General features: G+C 41.8%; 1 protein-coding gene across 1 annotated transcript in view; it reads right to left on the reverse strand.

Moving 5' to 3' along the window:
* Positions 1-264: 264 nt before the first annotated feature.
* Positions 265-17,646, reverse strand: part of si:ch211-183d21.1 (uncharacterized) — a 35,728-nt gene continuing 18,346 nt past the window's right edge. Inside the window, exons 11-12 of the mRNA XM_021565182.3 lie at positions 2,093-2,186; positions 265-1,785 (exon numbers count right to left, since the gene is read on the reverse strand). Of these exons, the coding sequence (XP_021420857.2) occupies positions 1,722-1,785; positions 2,093-2,186 (158 nt within the window). The 3' untranslated portion in view covers positions 265-1,721. The remainder of the gene's footprint in view (positions 1,786-2,092; positions 2,187-17,646) is intronic.

Here is a 17,646-nt window from a genome sequence, read left to right on the forward strand (position 1 = left end):
GATTGCCCTTCTCCTTGGAGTTTGCACTTGTGTCTAAAAGACACTATCTTGCTAAAAACATTTTTTTACCCTTTCGGGTGTGTACTTCACTGTTTATACTTGGGGTTTTGCTTTTCAACAGTAAAAGTTCAAAATACACTTGAGTTCACTCCAACCCCTTTAACAGGAACATGAAAGGAGGGAAGCAGAGGGAGAGGAAAGCGGGGAGATGGGTTTGTTGACCGATAGTAGAATACGGATAGAAAAGGAAATACAGACAAGATGTTCATACATCTAAAGAAATATCAATTTATTTGAATACAAACTTAGCTACATGGCATGAAAAAATAGATCTACCAAAGTGCATTCAATTGAAATGTACTAACACGATTAAGAGGTTTAAAAAGAGCAATAAAATGACAAAAAAGACACATTCTTCAAATTCCCTTTACATTAAGTATTGATCTAGATACATTTGGCCATAAAAACAAAACAATGAGACATTTCAAAGCAGTTTAACAATTATTTTGATAGCAAAGCCACAAACGGTTCTATTATTTTATAAAGAGCAAATCCAGGGCAAAAACAAGGCTGTGCTATGACCACTAAACTTTAAAGAACTGGAGTGATTGTGTTGTATAGGGCAGTCCTTGAAAATCGTCGAAAACCACTGTCTTACGCTATTCCATGGCAAGGAGCTGATCAAAGTTAATGTGCTTCCAGCAGATTGAAAATAATAGAATTGATTACAAAAAGGGACAGCCTGGTTTTTGCTCTGAATTTGATCATGAACATTTCGGCAAACCTATATTTACTTCCATTTGTCTTTAACAGTAAATACCCTTTTTAATGTGATTTGTTGTATTTATGGTTGCTTCTACAGTTCAGTTCCCCCTGAGAACATTTAAAACAAATTTACACACAAGGCTCTCACAGACATTGCTATAGTTCTTCTCTACAAAATACTCATCAGATCAGGCCTTTTTGACCCATATAAAAGTAAAAAGGCACAATAGCAGTTTGCAAGCCAGCTAGAATACAAACGGTTTCAAATTAATACAGACCAATTTTTCCAATAATGAAAATACTATTCTTATTAAATCCTCATTGCTAACAGTTTTGTGGGGGGTGGTATCATAAAATAGCTTTGTGCTTATAAAGTACTCCATAGCTCCAGGAGAGGAGAGACTCCATATGGTCTTTCATATTCCTTTTCTATTCCTCAACTAATAGAATGTAAATAACATATATACTGCCAAATGTAAAAAAAAAAGAAAAAAAAAGAAGATGGTTACAGACTGTAATCACTGGTTCATCACAAGCATTCACATTTTAACCAAACAAATCAACAGAACTTTCAGTACCGGTGACTCATGATTGCTTTTTAGATTTGTAGTCTTGTTACTTCATACACTTTCAGATAGATTTAATAAAAAGAGAATATGAAGAAGAAGAAAAAATGTAGGCACGAGACAGTGAAACCATGATTACGACATAGTAGTAAAACTAGTGCAACATTTACTGGGAATTATGATGTAGGGAATGTAAAAGCATGGCGATTCGTACACATTTGCAAAAATGGTGCTGGTCCCTTATCTAGTGGGAGATCCCCATTCAAAAACACAGACAAAAGAACACAATGTCTGAAAAAAAGACAGGCAGGACAACTTCCCTTCACTCACCAGCGTTAAAGAATCTTCCTTCACATGCACGCACACACACACACACACACACACACACACTTAAAGTTCAGAAAGTCCCTCTCCATGCTCATTCAACTCCATGGAGTAATAGTCCAGTGGTCGCCTAAGGACAAAAAGCATACACAGCTTTTGACAACTGCTACAACGGCACATTTATTAAGTGAATAAACTGAAGTATATTGTTTTCTCAGAAGGGTTGAGGCAAGATAATGATAGCGAATCATGTTTCTATTCACATCGGCGTAAAAGGGCCATCTGTGTAACTATTATGTACAGCTGCATACAGTGAAATGAGGCCTCTTCACTTAACCACTGAGGCAGGATGTGTGCGTACATAAGCACGTCTGAGTATGTATGCACATTCGAGACTGTGCGTGTGGCTTGAATGTGTGTTTGGTGTATGGTCTCACCTCTTTTTGTAGAGGTAGGTAAAGAGGGCTGCCCCCAGTCCCAGTAGCAGTAGAGCTCCAAGCACCAGGCCAATATGAAGGCCCAGTGCAGACTCTGAAAAGAACCAAAACCATCAGTCAGCTAAGCCTAAAAAGCCATTTAAATGGAGATTCTCTAAGCTTACAGAGAAGGCTGAGTCTGTGCCTAGGAAACCAGCCCATAGGAAATAAACCTGCGCACTGAACTATGCTCCCAAAATGCGCATATTCGACTCACATTGTCAGCCATGCTTATCTTAAAAATACAAAAAACACCAGGAGAGCTTTGTGCATGCTAGGGTCCATGAACTCATATCTGAAGTCTCCAATATCTGGTATGACCATTGGCTATGTCTAAATCTGTACAAAGATCGCCACCTTCTGGACAATAATGGTCAAACGTGAGTTAAGAATCTGTCCTTCATGGGAAAACCTTTGCACATATTTCCACAGTTAATAACTGAAATACTCAATCTTGACATAGCAACTACAGATAATCTATCCCACTGGACTAAGTAAAGGGTACAGATGATCTGTAAAAATACAGTATAATGCAGGAGGACTAAACTAAATGTCTCCAGCGCTGTCCTGTGGGTTGGTTTGTTTTCATTCCATCCAATATCCTTGTCTTTGATTGGCTCTTCACCAATATCCTTAGTCTTCATTTGTTGTTAGTTCATTTGTACTTAGGCCTTCTACAACTCAACACTAGTGGTCAGTGTGTGGTGTGTTCTCCGGGGGTATTTTCCTTAGTCGATGAGTGTAGCAAAACATTTTGCACCGTAGCAAAAAGCTTTACTCCAACTGGAAACAATTTTGTTCCGAAAACTACATTATCTATTGGACAAATTCAGGAAGGTCCCTCCCTGTTTCTGTCCGTTTAGTTATGTTTGCTTACTAGTGAATATACCCATGTTAAGGCAATGAGATATTTCCTCCAACCAATGTTTGCTCACACATATCAAGAGAGCTACGTCCAGGTATTCAATAAAGCTTTATAAGTGTGGTGTGTTCAGGCCGTTTGAGTATGCCGGGTTAAGACCAGGGTTGTGTTCAAAAGGGAAAACTGTAGCAAAACATTTCAGGACGCTGTGCAGCCAAAAATGAAAACTTAGGAACATTAACCCAAAGAAAATAAATAAAAAGACCCTGGGCAGACTGTGGGTGCAAACAGCGGCTGGTAGAGCAGTCACATAGGGAGGTTAAGGGCAGTCACATAGGGAGGTTAAGGGCAGTCACATAGGGAGGTTAAGGGCAGTCACATAGGGAGGTTAAGGGCAGTCACATAGGGAGGTTAAGGGCAGTCACATAGGGAGGTTAAGGGCAGTCACATAGGGAGGTTAAGGGCAGTCACATAGGGAGGTTAAGGGCAGTCACATAGGGAGGTTAAGGGCAGTCACATAGGGAGGTTAAGGGCAGTCACATAGGGAGGTTAAGGGCAGTCACATAGGGAGGTTAAGGGCAGTCACATAGGGAGGTTAAGGGCAGTCACATAGGGAGGTTAAGGGCAGTCACATAGGGAGGTTAAGGGCAGTCACATAGGGAGGTTAAGGGCAGTCACATAGGGAGGTTAAGGGCAGTCACATAGGGAGGTTAAGGGCAGTCACATAGGGAGGTTAAGGGCAGTAGTAAAACCAAAGTTGGACGAATATTACATCGCCAGTCTTTTCAGCGTCTAGTACAGTGCCTATAGAGTTGCGTTCCAACGCGGGATTGAAATAGATGTTATTGTAATTTTGTCATTGATCTAAAATACTCCATAATGTCAAAGTGAAAAGAAAATTCTACAAATTAACACATGTAATAATTTCTAAATTGTATAAAAGCAATTATTTGGTTGCAATTTTGTAATATTTTATATCAAGGGCGGTCAAACATCCTCCAGGAGAGCTACTGGATGTGCAGGCTTTTGTTCAAGCCCCGCTCTAACACATCTCATTGTAGCCTAAACATCAGCTGCTCAACAGGGCCTTGATAAGCAGACTCCGGTGTGTGTTAGGGCTAGATCTAAAGCCTGCACACCCAGTAGCTTCCAGATGGATGGTTGACCATGTGTTTTATACAGTAGCCTAACAGTGCAGTTATTCTACTTTTTGGTGGGTTTGGTGCCTTGATCAAGGGCACAACGTCAGGAGATAGTAGGCAAACATGGGATTAGAGACCAGCGGCCTTCTAATGTCAATACCAGATTATTCAGACTTTCATGTAGGCTACATAGACGCCACCAATTATTGGTCATGGAGATTTGGTTAAAAGTCATATTTACATATTTAAGCATGGTCAAGTTAATAATTATTCTGTGGATGATGTATTAAACCACCCAGACACTAGAAAGATAAAGTCGTCCTTCTGAGCTGCTGGAGGGGAAGGAAACTGCTTAGGGAGGTCACCATGTCACCACGAGGCCAGTATGGTCTAGTACGGTCTCCTGGCAAAATAAATAGTGGGGGTACACCGTACCGGTAAAACATGAGCACATCACAATAGTGAAAACAATATGTCAAGAAAACTGTAGGCTATTACACCATGATTTATCATTACCATTTGTCAGAGGCATTAAATATTAGCAAATGGCATATAGCCTATGCTATAAAATGCGATGTGGTTTGATGAGAACACTTACATTTTGCCAAGGCAGATATGAGTGGCCGACACAGACAGCAGTGGACGCATAAATTCGGGCCTAATGCCAATCGCCAAATGTCATTATACTTTTGGATGTTTTGTGTAACAGATGTCTCTTTCCATTCACCACTGTTTGGAGGCTGGAAATATGCTGCGAGTGGATGAACGTGCGCAGGTAGCCTAGTAAAGGATCCCTTTGAAGTGATTTTGACAATTAGATGAAAACATCATGACTGGTTGTGTTTATGCCACAACAAAAAGGTAATAAATACATTTTAAAAGTTAAATGATACATCTTTATGACTAGGCTCACAGAGATGCTTTTGAATTTATAGGGATTCTAAATATAATTATATGATAAGGCCCAACAGCCTGCCGGCCTGCCCATATAGCAGCTGGCAGCCGCCTAAACAAATGCAGCATTTTCTGAGCTGAACTTACCAAGATGCACCTCCAACAACACATAACACCTCACATTAGTCTGCCCAAAAACAATGATAACTTCTCCCGCCCAGTGGCATGAGGGCTATTTAAGTGAACGCTGATGCCGCACCATAAGCAATGCCCACTTTGCCAAAGGCAGGGGCAGAAAATATACTTAACAAAAATATTAAAAGGCAACAGGTAAAGGGTTGGTCCCATGTTTTATGAGCTGAAATAAAAGATCCCAGAAATTCTCCATACGCACAAGAAGCTTATTTCTCTCAAATGTTAAGCACAAAGTTGTTAAGCATTTCTCCTTTGCCAAGATAATTCATCCAACTGACAAGTGTGGCATATCAATATGCTGATTAAACAACATTATCATTACACAGGTTCACCTTGAGCTGGGGACAAAAGGCCACACTAAAATGTGCAGTTTTGTCAACACAATGCCACAGATGTCTCAAGTTTTGAGGGAGTATACAATTGGCATGCTGACTGCAGGAATGTCCACCAGAGCTGTTGCCAGAGAGAGGCAGCACTCCACCAAATGTATTTAACATAAATTATGTAGCCTACGGTGGAAAGAGTTGTACCCTGTGGTTTTTCTGTAACCCATAGACTGGAGACCAGAAAGCAATTCAGTATATGGGTTACAGTTCAGCAGTTCAGAAAGCAATTCATTTCAACAAAAGTCTTAATTTGAACTAAACTTAACTAAAAACAAGGAGGGCTTTGTTGGAGCATAATTCTTCCTTTTAAAAGAAAAAATTTAAAAAAAGAGGTAGGCCTACCTGTTTGACGAACGCAATTATGCTATCCATAGATAGATTTGTCGGTATAGCCAAATCCTTGAATATCGGTCACCATGCACTCTTTAAATGCCTCCGTGTCTGGATTTTGGTGTGGTACCAGATAATATAAAAGCGTTCTATGACAATGCTTAAGTCCATGATACCTTATGCTAGAAACAAGCTTTTACAATGCCCACAAAAGACGTGACTGATGCACATTGGGATATATTGATTAGTCTCGATGACATTCTGAAACTGAGCCGTGGCCTTCAAAATTGGAGACAACAAAATAAAAAGGACTTTCCTATTTTGTCCTAGCTTTTCACTTTCTGAAAATGTTAAAAACCAAGGCAGCTTTTAAAGGATGCAGTTCTGTCGTTGGGTTAAGCAACGGCCGAGTAGCCAGCAGTTTTCTGCACCGGTCGAGCCTCTATCTGTGTGGAAAGGTACATTTTGAAAGTGCAATGCTTAGATTCATAATGATGTCTAATATTTCATTATTTGCAAACAGCAACCGTTTCATTGCAAACAAGACATTCTGGTTTGACATTGGAGAAATACAGTGCCTATTTATCTGTCCAGTCTTCCCTGAAACATCTATTTTGATTATCCACCTTTCTTTTGAGACTTTCAGAGCGACATTTTCTTGATTGCAAGCAGTTCTTCCCCAATCGATGCTCAAAGAAATATAGAAAACTCATTTCAAAAGAGACATTGGTGAATTTGTCAGTGTAATCAGAATGAAAATATTAGGATATGTTATTGACGTTAAACTAATTATATAGCCTAGTAACCAGATACAATTTTGAATGTATCATAGGCCTTTGAATTGGGCTGCTATTATGTTCTGCCGACGATTAGCTGAGAAACAAATTGGCCTGAGGCCAAACCCATTGCCAAACCCCACTGTACACTATTTTAGATTAGCAGGGATAGGAGGTGGTGGACATTTTGTGTCTCGCCTAGGGCGGCAGATCCTCCAGGGCCGGGCCGGTTAGGCAGATAATTTTTTTGAGTGCATGTGAGTGCACACATAGGTGGTCCTGTACTGGGAAGAAATGTAATCTACTTTCACCCCTGGTTCAATGGCTGTGATGGGAGAAAACTGAGGATGGATCAACAACATTGTAGTTACTCCACAATAATGACCTAAATGACAGAGTGAAAAGAATACAAATATTCCAGAACATGCAACAAGGCACTAAAGTAATACTGCAAAGAAACAGCAAAGGAATACACTTTTTGGCCTAAATGCAAAGCCTTTATGTTTGGGGCAAATCCAAAAACATTGAGTAACTGCCTGCTTATTTTCAAGGATGGTGATTGCTGCTTCATGGTATGGGTATGCCTGACATCGGCAAAGATGGCAGTTTTTCAGGATGAAAAAAAAACAAAATGGAGTTAAACAGGAAAAATCAGTCTGCTTTACACCAGACACTGGGAGAGAAGTTCACTTTTCAGCAGGACAATAACCTACAACACAAAGTAAAATCTACACTGGAGTTGCTTAACAGTAGTGGCCAAGTTAAAGTTTTGACTTAAATCTGCATGAAAATCTATGGTAAGACTTGAAAAATGTTGTCCAACACCTTGACAGTGCCTGAAAATTTTGGAAAATAATAATGGGCAAATATTACACAATACAGGTGTGCAAAGCTCTTAGACTTGCCCAAGAAGATTCACAGCTGTAATCGCTGCCAAAGGTGTTTCTAACATGTATTGACTCAGGGGGTGAATGCTTATATAATCAAGGTATAGTAGTGTTTCATATATATACACTGCTCAAACAAAAAAAAGGGAACACTTAAACAACACAATGTAACTCCAAGTCAATCACACTTCTGTGAAATCAAACTGTCCACTTAGGAAGCAACACTGATTGACAATAAATTTCACATGCTGTTGTGCAAATGGAATAGACAACAGGTGGAAATTATAGGCAATTAGCAAGACACCCCCAATAAAGGAGTGGTTCTGCAGGTGGTGACCACAGACCACTTCTCAGTTCCTATGCTTCCTGGCTGATGTTTTGGTCACTTTTGAATGCTGGCGGTGCTTTCACTCTAGTGGTAGCATGAGACGGAGTCTACAACCCACACAAGTGGCTCAGGTAGTGCAGCTCATCCAGGATGGCACATCAATGCGAGCTGTGGCACGAAGGTTTGCTGTGTCTGTCAGCGTAGTGTCCAGAGCATGGAGGCGCTACCAGGAGACAGGCCAGTACATCAGGAGACGTGGAGGAGGCCGTAGGAGGGCAACAACCCAGCAGCAGGACTGCTACCTCCGCCTTTGTGCAAGGAGGAGCAGGAGGAGCACTGCCAGAGCCCTGCAAAATGACCTCCAGCAGGCCACAAATGTGCATGTGTCTGCTCAAATGGTCAGAAACAGACTCCATGAGGGTGGTATGAGGGCCCGACGTCCACAGGTGGGGTTTGTGCTTTACAGCCCAACACCGTGCAGGACGTTTTGCATTTGCCAGAGAACACAAAGATTGGCAAATTCGCCACTGGCGCCCTGTGCTCTTCACAGATGAAAGCAGGTTCACACTGAGCACATGTGACAGACGTGACAGTCAGGAGACACCATGGAGAAAATTCTGCTGCCTGCAACATCCTCCAGCATGACCGGTTTGGCGGTGGGTCAGTCATGGTGTGGGGTGGCATTTCTTTGGGGGGACCGCACAGCCCTCCACGTGCTCGCCAGAGGTAGCCTGACTGCCATTAGGTACCGAGATGCGATCCTCAGACCCCTTGTGAGACCATATGCTGGTGCGGTTGGCCCTGGGTTCCTCCTAATGCAAGACAATGCTAGACCTCATGTGGCTGGAGTGTGTCAGCAGTTCCTGCAAGAGGAAGGCATTGATGCTATGGACTGGCCCGCCCGTTCCCCAGACCTCAATCCAATTGAGCACATCTGGGACATCATGTCTCGCTCCATCCACCAACGCCACGTTGCACCACAGACTGTCCAGGAGTTGGCGGATGCTATAGTCCAGGTCTGGGAGGAGCCACCTCATCAGGAGCATGCTCAGGCGATGTAGGGAGGTCATACAGGCACGTGGAGGCCACACACACTACTGAGCCTCATTTTGACATCATTTTGACATTACATCAAAGCTGGATCAGCCTGTAGTGTGGTTTTCCACTTTAATTTTGAGTGTGACTCCAAATCCAGACCTCCATGGGTTGATACATTTGATTTCCATTGATCATTTTTGTGTGATTTTGTTGTCAGCACATTCAACTATGTAAAGAAAAAAGTATTTAATAAGAATATTTCATTCATTCAGATCTAGGATGTGTTATTTTAGTGTTCCTTTAATAACATATATACACACACACACACACACACACACACACACACACACACACACACACAGTGGGGCAAAAAAGTATTTAGTCAGCCACCAATTGTGCAAGTTCTCCCACTTAAAAAGATGAGGCCTGTAATTTTTCATAGGTACACTTCAACTATGACAGACAAAATTAGAAAAAAAAATCCAGAAAATCACATTGTAGGATTTTTAATGAATTTATTTGCAAATTATGGTGGAAAATAAGTATTTGGTCACCTACAAACAAGCAAGATTTCTGGCTCTCACAGACCTGTCACTTCTTCTTTAATGGGCTCCTCTGTCCTCCACTCTTTACCTGTATTAATGGCACCTGTTTGAACTTGTTATCAGTATAAAAGACACCTGTCCCCAACCTCAAACAGTCACACTCCAAACTCCACTATGGCCAAGATCAAAGAGCTGTCAAAGGACACCAGAAACAAAATTGTAGACCTGCACCAGGCTGGGAAGACTGAATCTGCAATAGGTAAGCAGCTTGGTTTGAAGAAATCAACTGTGGGAGCAATTATTAGGAAATGGAAGACATACAAGACCACTGATAATCTTCCTCGATCTGGGGCTCCACGCAAGATCTCACCCCATGGGGTCAAAATGATCACAAGAACGGTGAGCAAAAATCCCAGAACCCCACACGGGGGGACATAGTGAATGACCTGCAGAAAGCTTGGACCAAAGTAACAAAGCCTACCATCAGTAACACACTACACCGCCAGGGACTCAAATCCTGCAGTGCCAGACGTGTCCCCCTGCTTAAGCCAGTACATGTCCAGGCCCGTCTGAAGTTTGCTAGAGAGCATTTGAATGATCCATAAGAAGATTGGGAGAATGTCATATGGTCAGATGAAACCAAAATATAACTTTTTGGTAAAAACTCAACTCGTCGTGTTTGGAGGACAAAGAATGCTGAGTTGCATCCAAAGAACACCATACCTACTGTGAAGCATGGGGGTGGAAACATCATGCTTTGGGGCTGTTTTTCTGCAAAGGGACCAGGACGACTGATCCGTGTAAAGGAAAGAATGAATGGGGCGATTTTGAGTGAAAACCTCCTTCCATCAGCAAGGGCATTGAAGATGAAACGTGGCTGGGTCTTTCAGCATGACAATGATCCCAAATACACCGCCCGGGCAACGAAGGAGTGGCTTTGTAAGAAGCATTTCAAGGTCCTCGAGTGGCCTAGCCAGTCTCCAGATCTCAACCCCATAGAAAATCTTTGGAGGGAGTTGAAAGTCCGTGTTGCCCAGCAACAGCCCCAAAACATCACTGCTCTAGAGGAGATCTGCATGGAGGAATGGGCCAAAATACCAGCAACAGTGTGTGAAAACCTTGTGAAGACTTACAGAAAACGTTTGACCTCTGTCATTGCCAACAAAGGGTATATAACAAAGTATTGAGATAAACTTTTGTTATTGACTTATTTTCAACCATAATTTGCAAATAAATTCATAAAAAATCCTACAATGTGATTTTCAGTTTTTTTTTTCTCATTTTGTCTGTCATAGTTGAAGTGTACCTATGATGAAAATTACATGGCTCATCTTTTTAAGTGGGAGAACTTGCACAATTGGTGGCTGACTAAATACTTGTTTGCCCCACTGTGTGTGTGTGTGTGTATATATATATATATATATATATATATATATATATATATATATAAATAATATTTCTCCCGCTTCAAAAAAAGACAAAATCCATTTTAATCCCACTTTGTAAAACAAAATGTGATGAAATCCAAAGAGGAACTGAACAGCTCTTAAGCACAATAGTCAATAGACCTGTAGTTTATTTGAAAATACCAACTTTTCAAATACTCAAGGTAGTTGAATATACAGTACCAAATCTACACACAACACCCCATGATGACAAAGCGAAAACAGGTTTTTAGAGTTTTTTTGCAAATTATTCCGACCCTTTGCTATGAGACTCGAAATTGAACTCAGGTGCATTCAGTTTCCTTTGATTATCCTTGACATGTTTCTGCAACTTGATTTGAGTCCACCTGTGGTAAAATGATTTGACATGATTTGGAAAGGCATACACTGGTCTATAAGGTCCAACAGTTGACAGTGCATGTCAGAGCAAAAACCAAGCCACGAGGTCAAAGGAATTGTCCGTAGAGCTCCGAGACAGGAGATTGTGTCGAAGCACAGATCTGGGGAAGGATACCAAAACATTTTTGCAGTATTGAAGGTCCCCAAGAACACAGTGGCCTCCATCCATCAAAGTGGCCAGTGATTTCAAGACAGTTGAAGTCGGAAGTTGACATATACCTTAGCCAAATAAATTTTTAACAATTCCTGACATTTAATCCTAGTAAAAATTCCCTGTCTTGGGTCAGTTAGGATCATCACTTTATTTTAAGAATGTGAAAAGTCAGAATAATAGTAGAGAAATATTTCTTTCAGCTTTTATTTCTTTCATCACATTCCCAGTGGGTCAAAAGTTTACATACACTCAATTAGTATTTGGTAGCATTGCCTTTAAATAGTTTAACTTGAGTCAAACATTTCAGGTAGCCTTCCACAAGCTTCCCACAATAAGTTGGGTGAATTTTGGCCAATTCCTCCTGACAGATCTGGTGTAACTGAGTCAGATTTGAAGGCCTCCTTGCTCGCACACGCTTTTTCAGTTCTGCCCACAAATGTTCTATGGGATTGAGGTCAGGGCTTTGTGATACCTTGACTTTGTTGTCCTTAAGCCATTTTGCCACAACTTTGAAAGTATGCTTGGGGTCATTGTCCATTTGGAAGACCCATTTGCGACCAAACTTTATCTTCCTGACTGATGTCTTGAGATGTTGCTTCAATATATTCACATCATTTTCTATCCTCATGATGCCATCTATTTTGTGTGCACCAGCCCTCCTGCAGCAAAGCACCCCCACAACACGATGCCGCCACCATCGTGCTTCAAGGTTGAGATGGTGTTCTTCGGCTTGCAAGCCTATCCCTTTCTCCTCCAAACATAACTATGGTCATTATGGCCAAACAGTTCTATTTTTGTTTCCTCAGACCAGAGGACATTTCTCCAAAAAGTATGATCTTTGTCCCCATGTGCAGATGCAAACCGTAGTCTGGCTTTTTTATGGCGGTTTTGGAGCAGTGGCTTCTTCCTTGCTGAGCGGTCTTTCAGGTTATGTCGATATAGGTCTTGTTTTACTGTGGATATAGATACTTTTGTACCTGTTTCCTCCAGCATCTTCACAAGGTCCTTTGCTGTTGTTCTTGGATGGATTCGCACTTTTCGCACCAAAGTACGTTCATCTCTAGGAGACAGAACGCGGCTCCTTCCTGAGCGGTATGACAGCTGCGTGGTCCCATGGTGTTTATACTTGCGTACTATTGTTTGTACAGATGAACGTGGTACCTTCAGGCATTTGGAAATTGCTCCCAAGGATGAACCAGACTTGTGGAGGTCTACCATTTGTTTCTGAGGTCTTGGCTGATTTCTTTTCATTTTCCCATGATGTCAAGCAAAGAGGCACTGAGCTTGAAGGTAGGCCTTGAAATACATCCACAGGTACACCTCCAATTGACTCAAATGATGTCAATAAGCCTATCAGAAGCTTCTAAAGCCACGGCATCATTTTCTCTAATTTTCCAAGCTGTTTAAATGCACAGTCAACTTAGTGTATGTAAACTTCTGATCCACTGGAATTGTGATAGTGAATTATAAGTGAAATATAAGTTAAATAATCTGTCTGTAAACAAATTACACGTGTCATGCACAAAATAGATGTCCTAACTGATCCACCCCCTAAAAAGTCCCCTCCTGTTCCCAGTGTCAATTCCTTCCTGATATGAACTGAAGCCATGTCTCATTTGTCGTCTAATCCAGTGGCGCAATGAATGCTTCCTCTCCAAGCACCTAGTAGCCCTGTCCATTTTCTCTCATTACCTAACCGACTTCCCAAAACTATAGCTTTTTAGCAAGAAATTTGTGGAGTGGTTGAAAAACGAGTTAATGACTCCATCCTAATTGTGTGTGAACATCCGACTTCAAAGTTACGACACACCTACTCATTCAAGGGTTTTTCTTTATTTTCACTATTTTCTACATTGTAGAATAGTGAAAACACTATGAAATAACACATATGGAATCATGTAGTAACCAGAAAAAGTGTTAAACAAATGAACATTTATTTAATATGAGATTCTTCAAAGTAGCCATCCTATACAGAAGATAGCCCTATAAAAAAAAAGAAGTTTACTTCCGACTTCAACTGTATATAGGTAGCGGCCTCTATGTTCTAGTGATGGCTATTTAGCAGTCTGATGGCCTTGAGATAGAAGCTGTTTTTCAGTCTCTCGGTCCCAGCTTTGATGCACCTGTACAGACCTCACCTTCTGGATGATAGCAGGGTGAACAAGCAGTGACTTGGGTGGCTGTTGTCCTTGATGATATTTTCGGCCTTCCTGTGACATCAGGTACTGTAGGTGTCCTGGAAGGCAGATGGTTTGCCCCCAGTGATGTGTTGGACAGACTGCACTACCTTCTGGAGAGCCCTGTGGTTGCGGGTGGTGCAGTTGCCATACCAAGCGGTGATACAGCACTACAGGATGCTCTCAATTGTGCATCTGGAAAAGCTTGTGAGGGTTTTAGGTGCCAACCCACATTTCTTTAGCCTCCTGAGGTTGAAGAGGCGCTGTTGCGCCTTCTTCACCACACTGTCTGTGTAGGTGAGCCATTTCAGTTTGTCTGTGATGTGTAAGCCGAGGAACTTGAAGCTTTCCACCTTCTCCACTGCGGTTCCGTCGATGTGAATAGGGTCGTGCTCCCTCTGCTGTTTCCTGAAGTCAACAATCATCTCCTTTGTTTTGTTGACGTTGAATGAGAGGTTATTGTCCTGGCACCACACTCCCAGAGCCCTCACCTCCTCCCTGTAGGCTGTCTCGTCAATGTTGGTAATCAAGCCAACTACTGTTGTGTCGTCTGCAAACTTGATGATTCAGATGGAGGTGTGCTTGGCCACTCAGTCATGGGTGAACAGGGAGTACAGGAGGGGCCTGAGCACGCACCCTTTTGGGGCCCCAGCATTGAGGATCAGTGAAGTGGGGGTGTTGTTTCCTACCTTCACCACCTGTGGGTGGCCCGTCAGGAAGTCCAGGTCCCAGTTGCACAGGGCGGGGTTCAGACCGTACTATGGTGTTGAATGCTAAGCTTTAGTCAATGAACAGCATTCTTAAATAGGTGTGGATCTATTGGGGCATTAAGCAAATTGGGTGACAGTTAAGTTGGAGGTGAAATGATCCTTGACTAGTCTCTCAAAGCACTTAATGATGACAGAAGTGAGCACTACGGGGCTATAGTCATGTAATTCAGTTACCTTTGCTTTCTTGGGTACAGGAACAATGGTGGCCATCTTGAAGCATATGGGGACAGCAGACTGGGATAGATTGAATATGTCTGTAAACACACCAGCTAGCTGGTCTGAGCATGCTCCAAGGACGCGCTAGGGATGCCGTCTGGGCCGGCAGCCTTGCGAGGGTTAACATGCTTAAATGTCTTACGTCGCCCACGGAGAACCCACAGTCTTTGGTAGCGGGCCACGTCAGTGGCACTGTGTTATCCTCAAAGCAAGTGAAGGTGTTTAGCTTATCCGGAAGCAAGACGTCGGTGTCCACGACGTGGCTGGTTTTCCTTTTGTTGTCTGTGATTTAACTAGGCAAGTCGGTTAACAACAAATTCTTATTAACCTCTTAGAGCTCTAGGGGCGCTATTTCATTTTTGGATAAAAAACGTTCCCGTTTTAAGCGCGATATTTTGTCACGAAAAGATGCTCGACTATGCATATTCTTGACAGTTTTGGAAAGAAAACACTCTGAAGTTTCAGAATCTGCAAAGATTTTGTCTGTAAGTGCCCCAGAACTCATTCTACAGGCGAAACCAAGATGATGCATCACCCAGGAATTAGCAGAATTTCTGAAGCTCTGTTTTCCATTCTCTCCTTATATGGCTGTGATTGCGCAAGGAATGAGCCTACACTTTCTGTCGTTCGCCCAAGGTCTTAGCAGCATTGTGACGTATTTGTAGGCATATCATTGGAAGATTGGCCATAAGAGACTACATTTTCCAGAGGTCCGCCCGGTGTCCTTTGTCTAAATTTGTGCGTAATCTTCAGGTGCGGTCATTTTCTCCTGGGATTCAGGAGAGAAAGCATGTGTCCAAGAACGATGTATCAATGAAGAGATATGTGAAAAACACCTTGAGGATTGATTCTAAACAACGTTTGCCATGTTTTCAGTCGATATTATGGAGTTAATTTTGAAAAAAGTTTGCGTTTTGAGGACTGAATTTATGGATTTTTTTTGGTAGCCAAATGTGATGTATAAAACGGAGCTATTTCTAATACACAAGGAATCTTTTTGGAAAAACTGAGCATCTGCTATCTAACTGAGAGTATCCTCATTGAAAACATCAGAAGTTCTTCAAAGGTAAATGATTTTATTTGAAGGCTTTTATGTTTTTGTTAATGTTGCGTGCTGGATGCTAACGCTAATGCTAACGCTAAATGCTAACGCGAAATGCTAACTCTAGCTAGCTACTTTTACACAAATGATTGTTTTCCTATGGTTGAGAAGCATATTTTGAAAATCTGAGATGACAGTGTTGTTTACAAAAGGCTAAGCTTGAGAGATGGCATATTTATTTCATTTCATTTGCGATTTTCATAAATAGTTAACGTTGTGTTATGCTAATGAGCTTGCTGATAGATTTACACAATCCTGGATACAGGGGTTTTTTCATAGCTAAACGTGATGCAGAAAACGGAGCGATTTGTCCTAAACAAATAATCTTTCAGGAAAAACTGAACATTTGCTATCTGAGAGTCTCCTCATTGAAAACATCTGAAGTTCTTCAAAGGTAAATTATTTTTTTGAATGCTTTTCTGTTTTTTTGTGTAAATGTTGCCAGCTGAATGCTAATGCTAAATGCTACGTTAGCCATCAATACTGTTACACAAATGCTTGTTTTGCAATGGTTGAGAAGCATATTTTGAAAATCTGAGATGACAGTGTTGTTAACAAAAGGCTAAGCTTGAGAGCTAGCATATTTATTTCATTTCATTTGCGATTTTCATGAATAGTTAACGTTGCGTTATGGTAATGAGCTTGAGTCTGTATTCACGAACCCGGATCCGGGATGGGGAGATCAGAAAGGTTAACAATGACGGCCAAACCATAACTTGGACGACGCTGGGACAATTGTGCGCCGCCCTATGGAACTACCAATTGCAGCCAGTTGTGATACAGCCTGGAATCGAACGAGGGTCTGTAGTGACGCCTCTAACACCGAGATGCAGTGCCTTAGACTGCTGCACCACTTGTGAGACTAAAATGAAACGAAGATTGAACTCTTTGTCCTGAATGACAAGCATCACGTCTGGAGGAAACCTGGCACCATCCCTACGGTGAAGCATGTTGGTGGAAGCATCATGCTGTGGGGATGTTTTTCAGCGGCAGGGACTGGGAGACTAGTCTATGGATTTCACGTGACTGGGAATACAGATATGCATCTGTTGGTGACAAATACCTTAAAAAAAAGGTAGTGGCGTGGATCGGAAAAACAGTCAGTATCTGGTGTGACCATTTGCCTCATGTAGCATGACACATCTCTTTTGCATAGAATTGATCAAGCTGTTGATTGTGGCCTGTGGAATGTTGTCCCACTCCTCTTCAATGGCTGTGCGAAGTTGCTGGATATTGTCAGTAACTGGAACACGCGGTCGTACACGTCAACCCAGAGCATACTAAACATGCTCAATGGGTGACATGTCTGGTAAGTATGCAGGCCATGTAAGAACTGGGACACATTCGGCTTCCAGGAAATATGTACAGATCCTTGGAACATGGGGCTGTGCATTATTATGCTGAAACATGAGGTGATGGCAGCAGATGAATGGCACAATAGTTGGCCTCAGGATCTCGTCATGGTATCTATGTGCATTCAAATTGACATTGATAAAATGCAAATGTGTTCATTGTCCATAGCTTATGCCTGCCCATACCATAACCCCACATGGGGCACTCTGTTCACAATGTTGACATCAGCAAACCGCTCGCTCACACAACGCCATTCAGGTGAAATGAAGAACGCTATCTTCTTCATCACCTAACGTATTGCACAAGTTGACTGCCGGTAATTTACTTAAAAAGTAGCTACAATTATACAAAGTGTATTAAAACACTTCAAAAGAAAGTTTCAAATGGTATTGACAAACACCTGGTATACCACCCAAGTCTAACACTCACTCGTCTTTCCCTTTCATTTTAGTAGACACATTTTGTCAAAATGGTAAAATCACACAATGCAACAAGGGATGTAGCCTACAGTCAGAG

The sequence above is a fragment of the Oncorhynchus mykiss genome, chromosome 16 (assembly GCF_057628025.1).
Source record: "Oncorhynchus mykiss isolate SJ-2025 chromosome 16, ASM5762802v1, whole genome shotgun sequence".
NCBI classification, from domain to species: domain Eukaryota; kingdom Metazoa; phylum Chordata; class Actinopteri; order Salmoniformes; family Salmonidae; genus Oncorhynchus; species Oncorhynchus mykiss.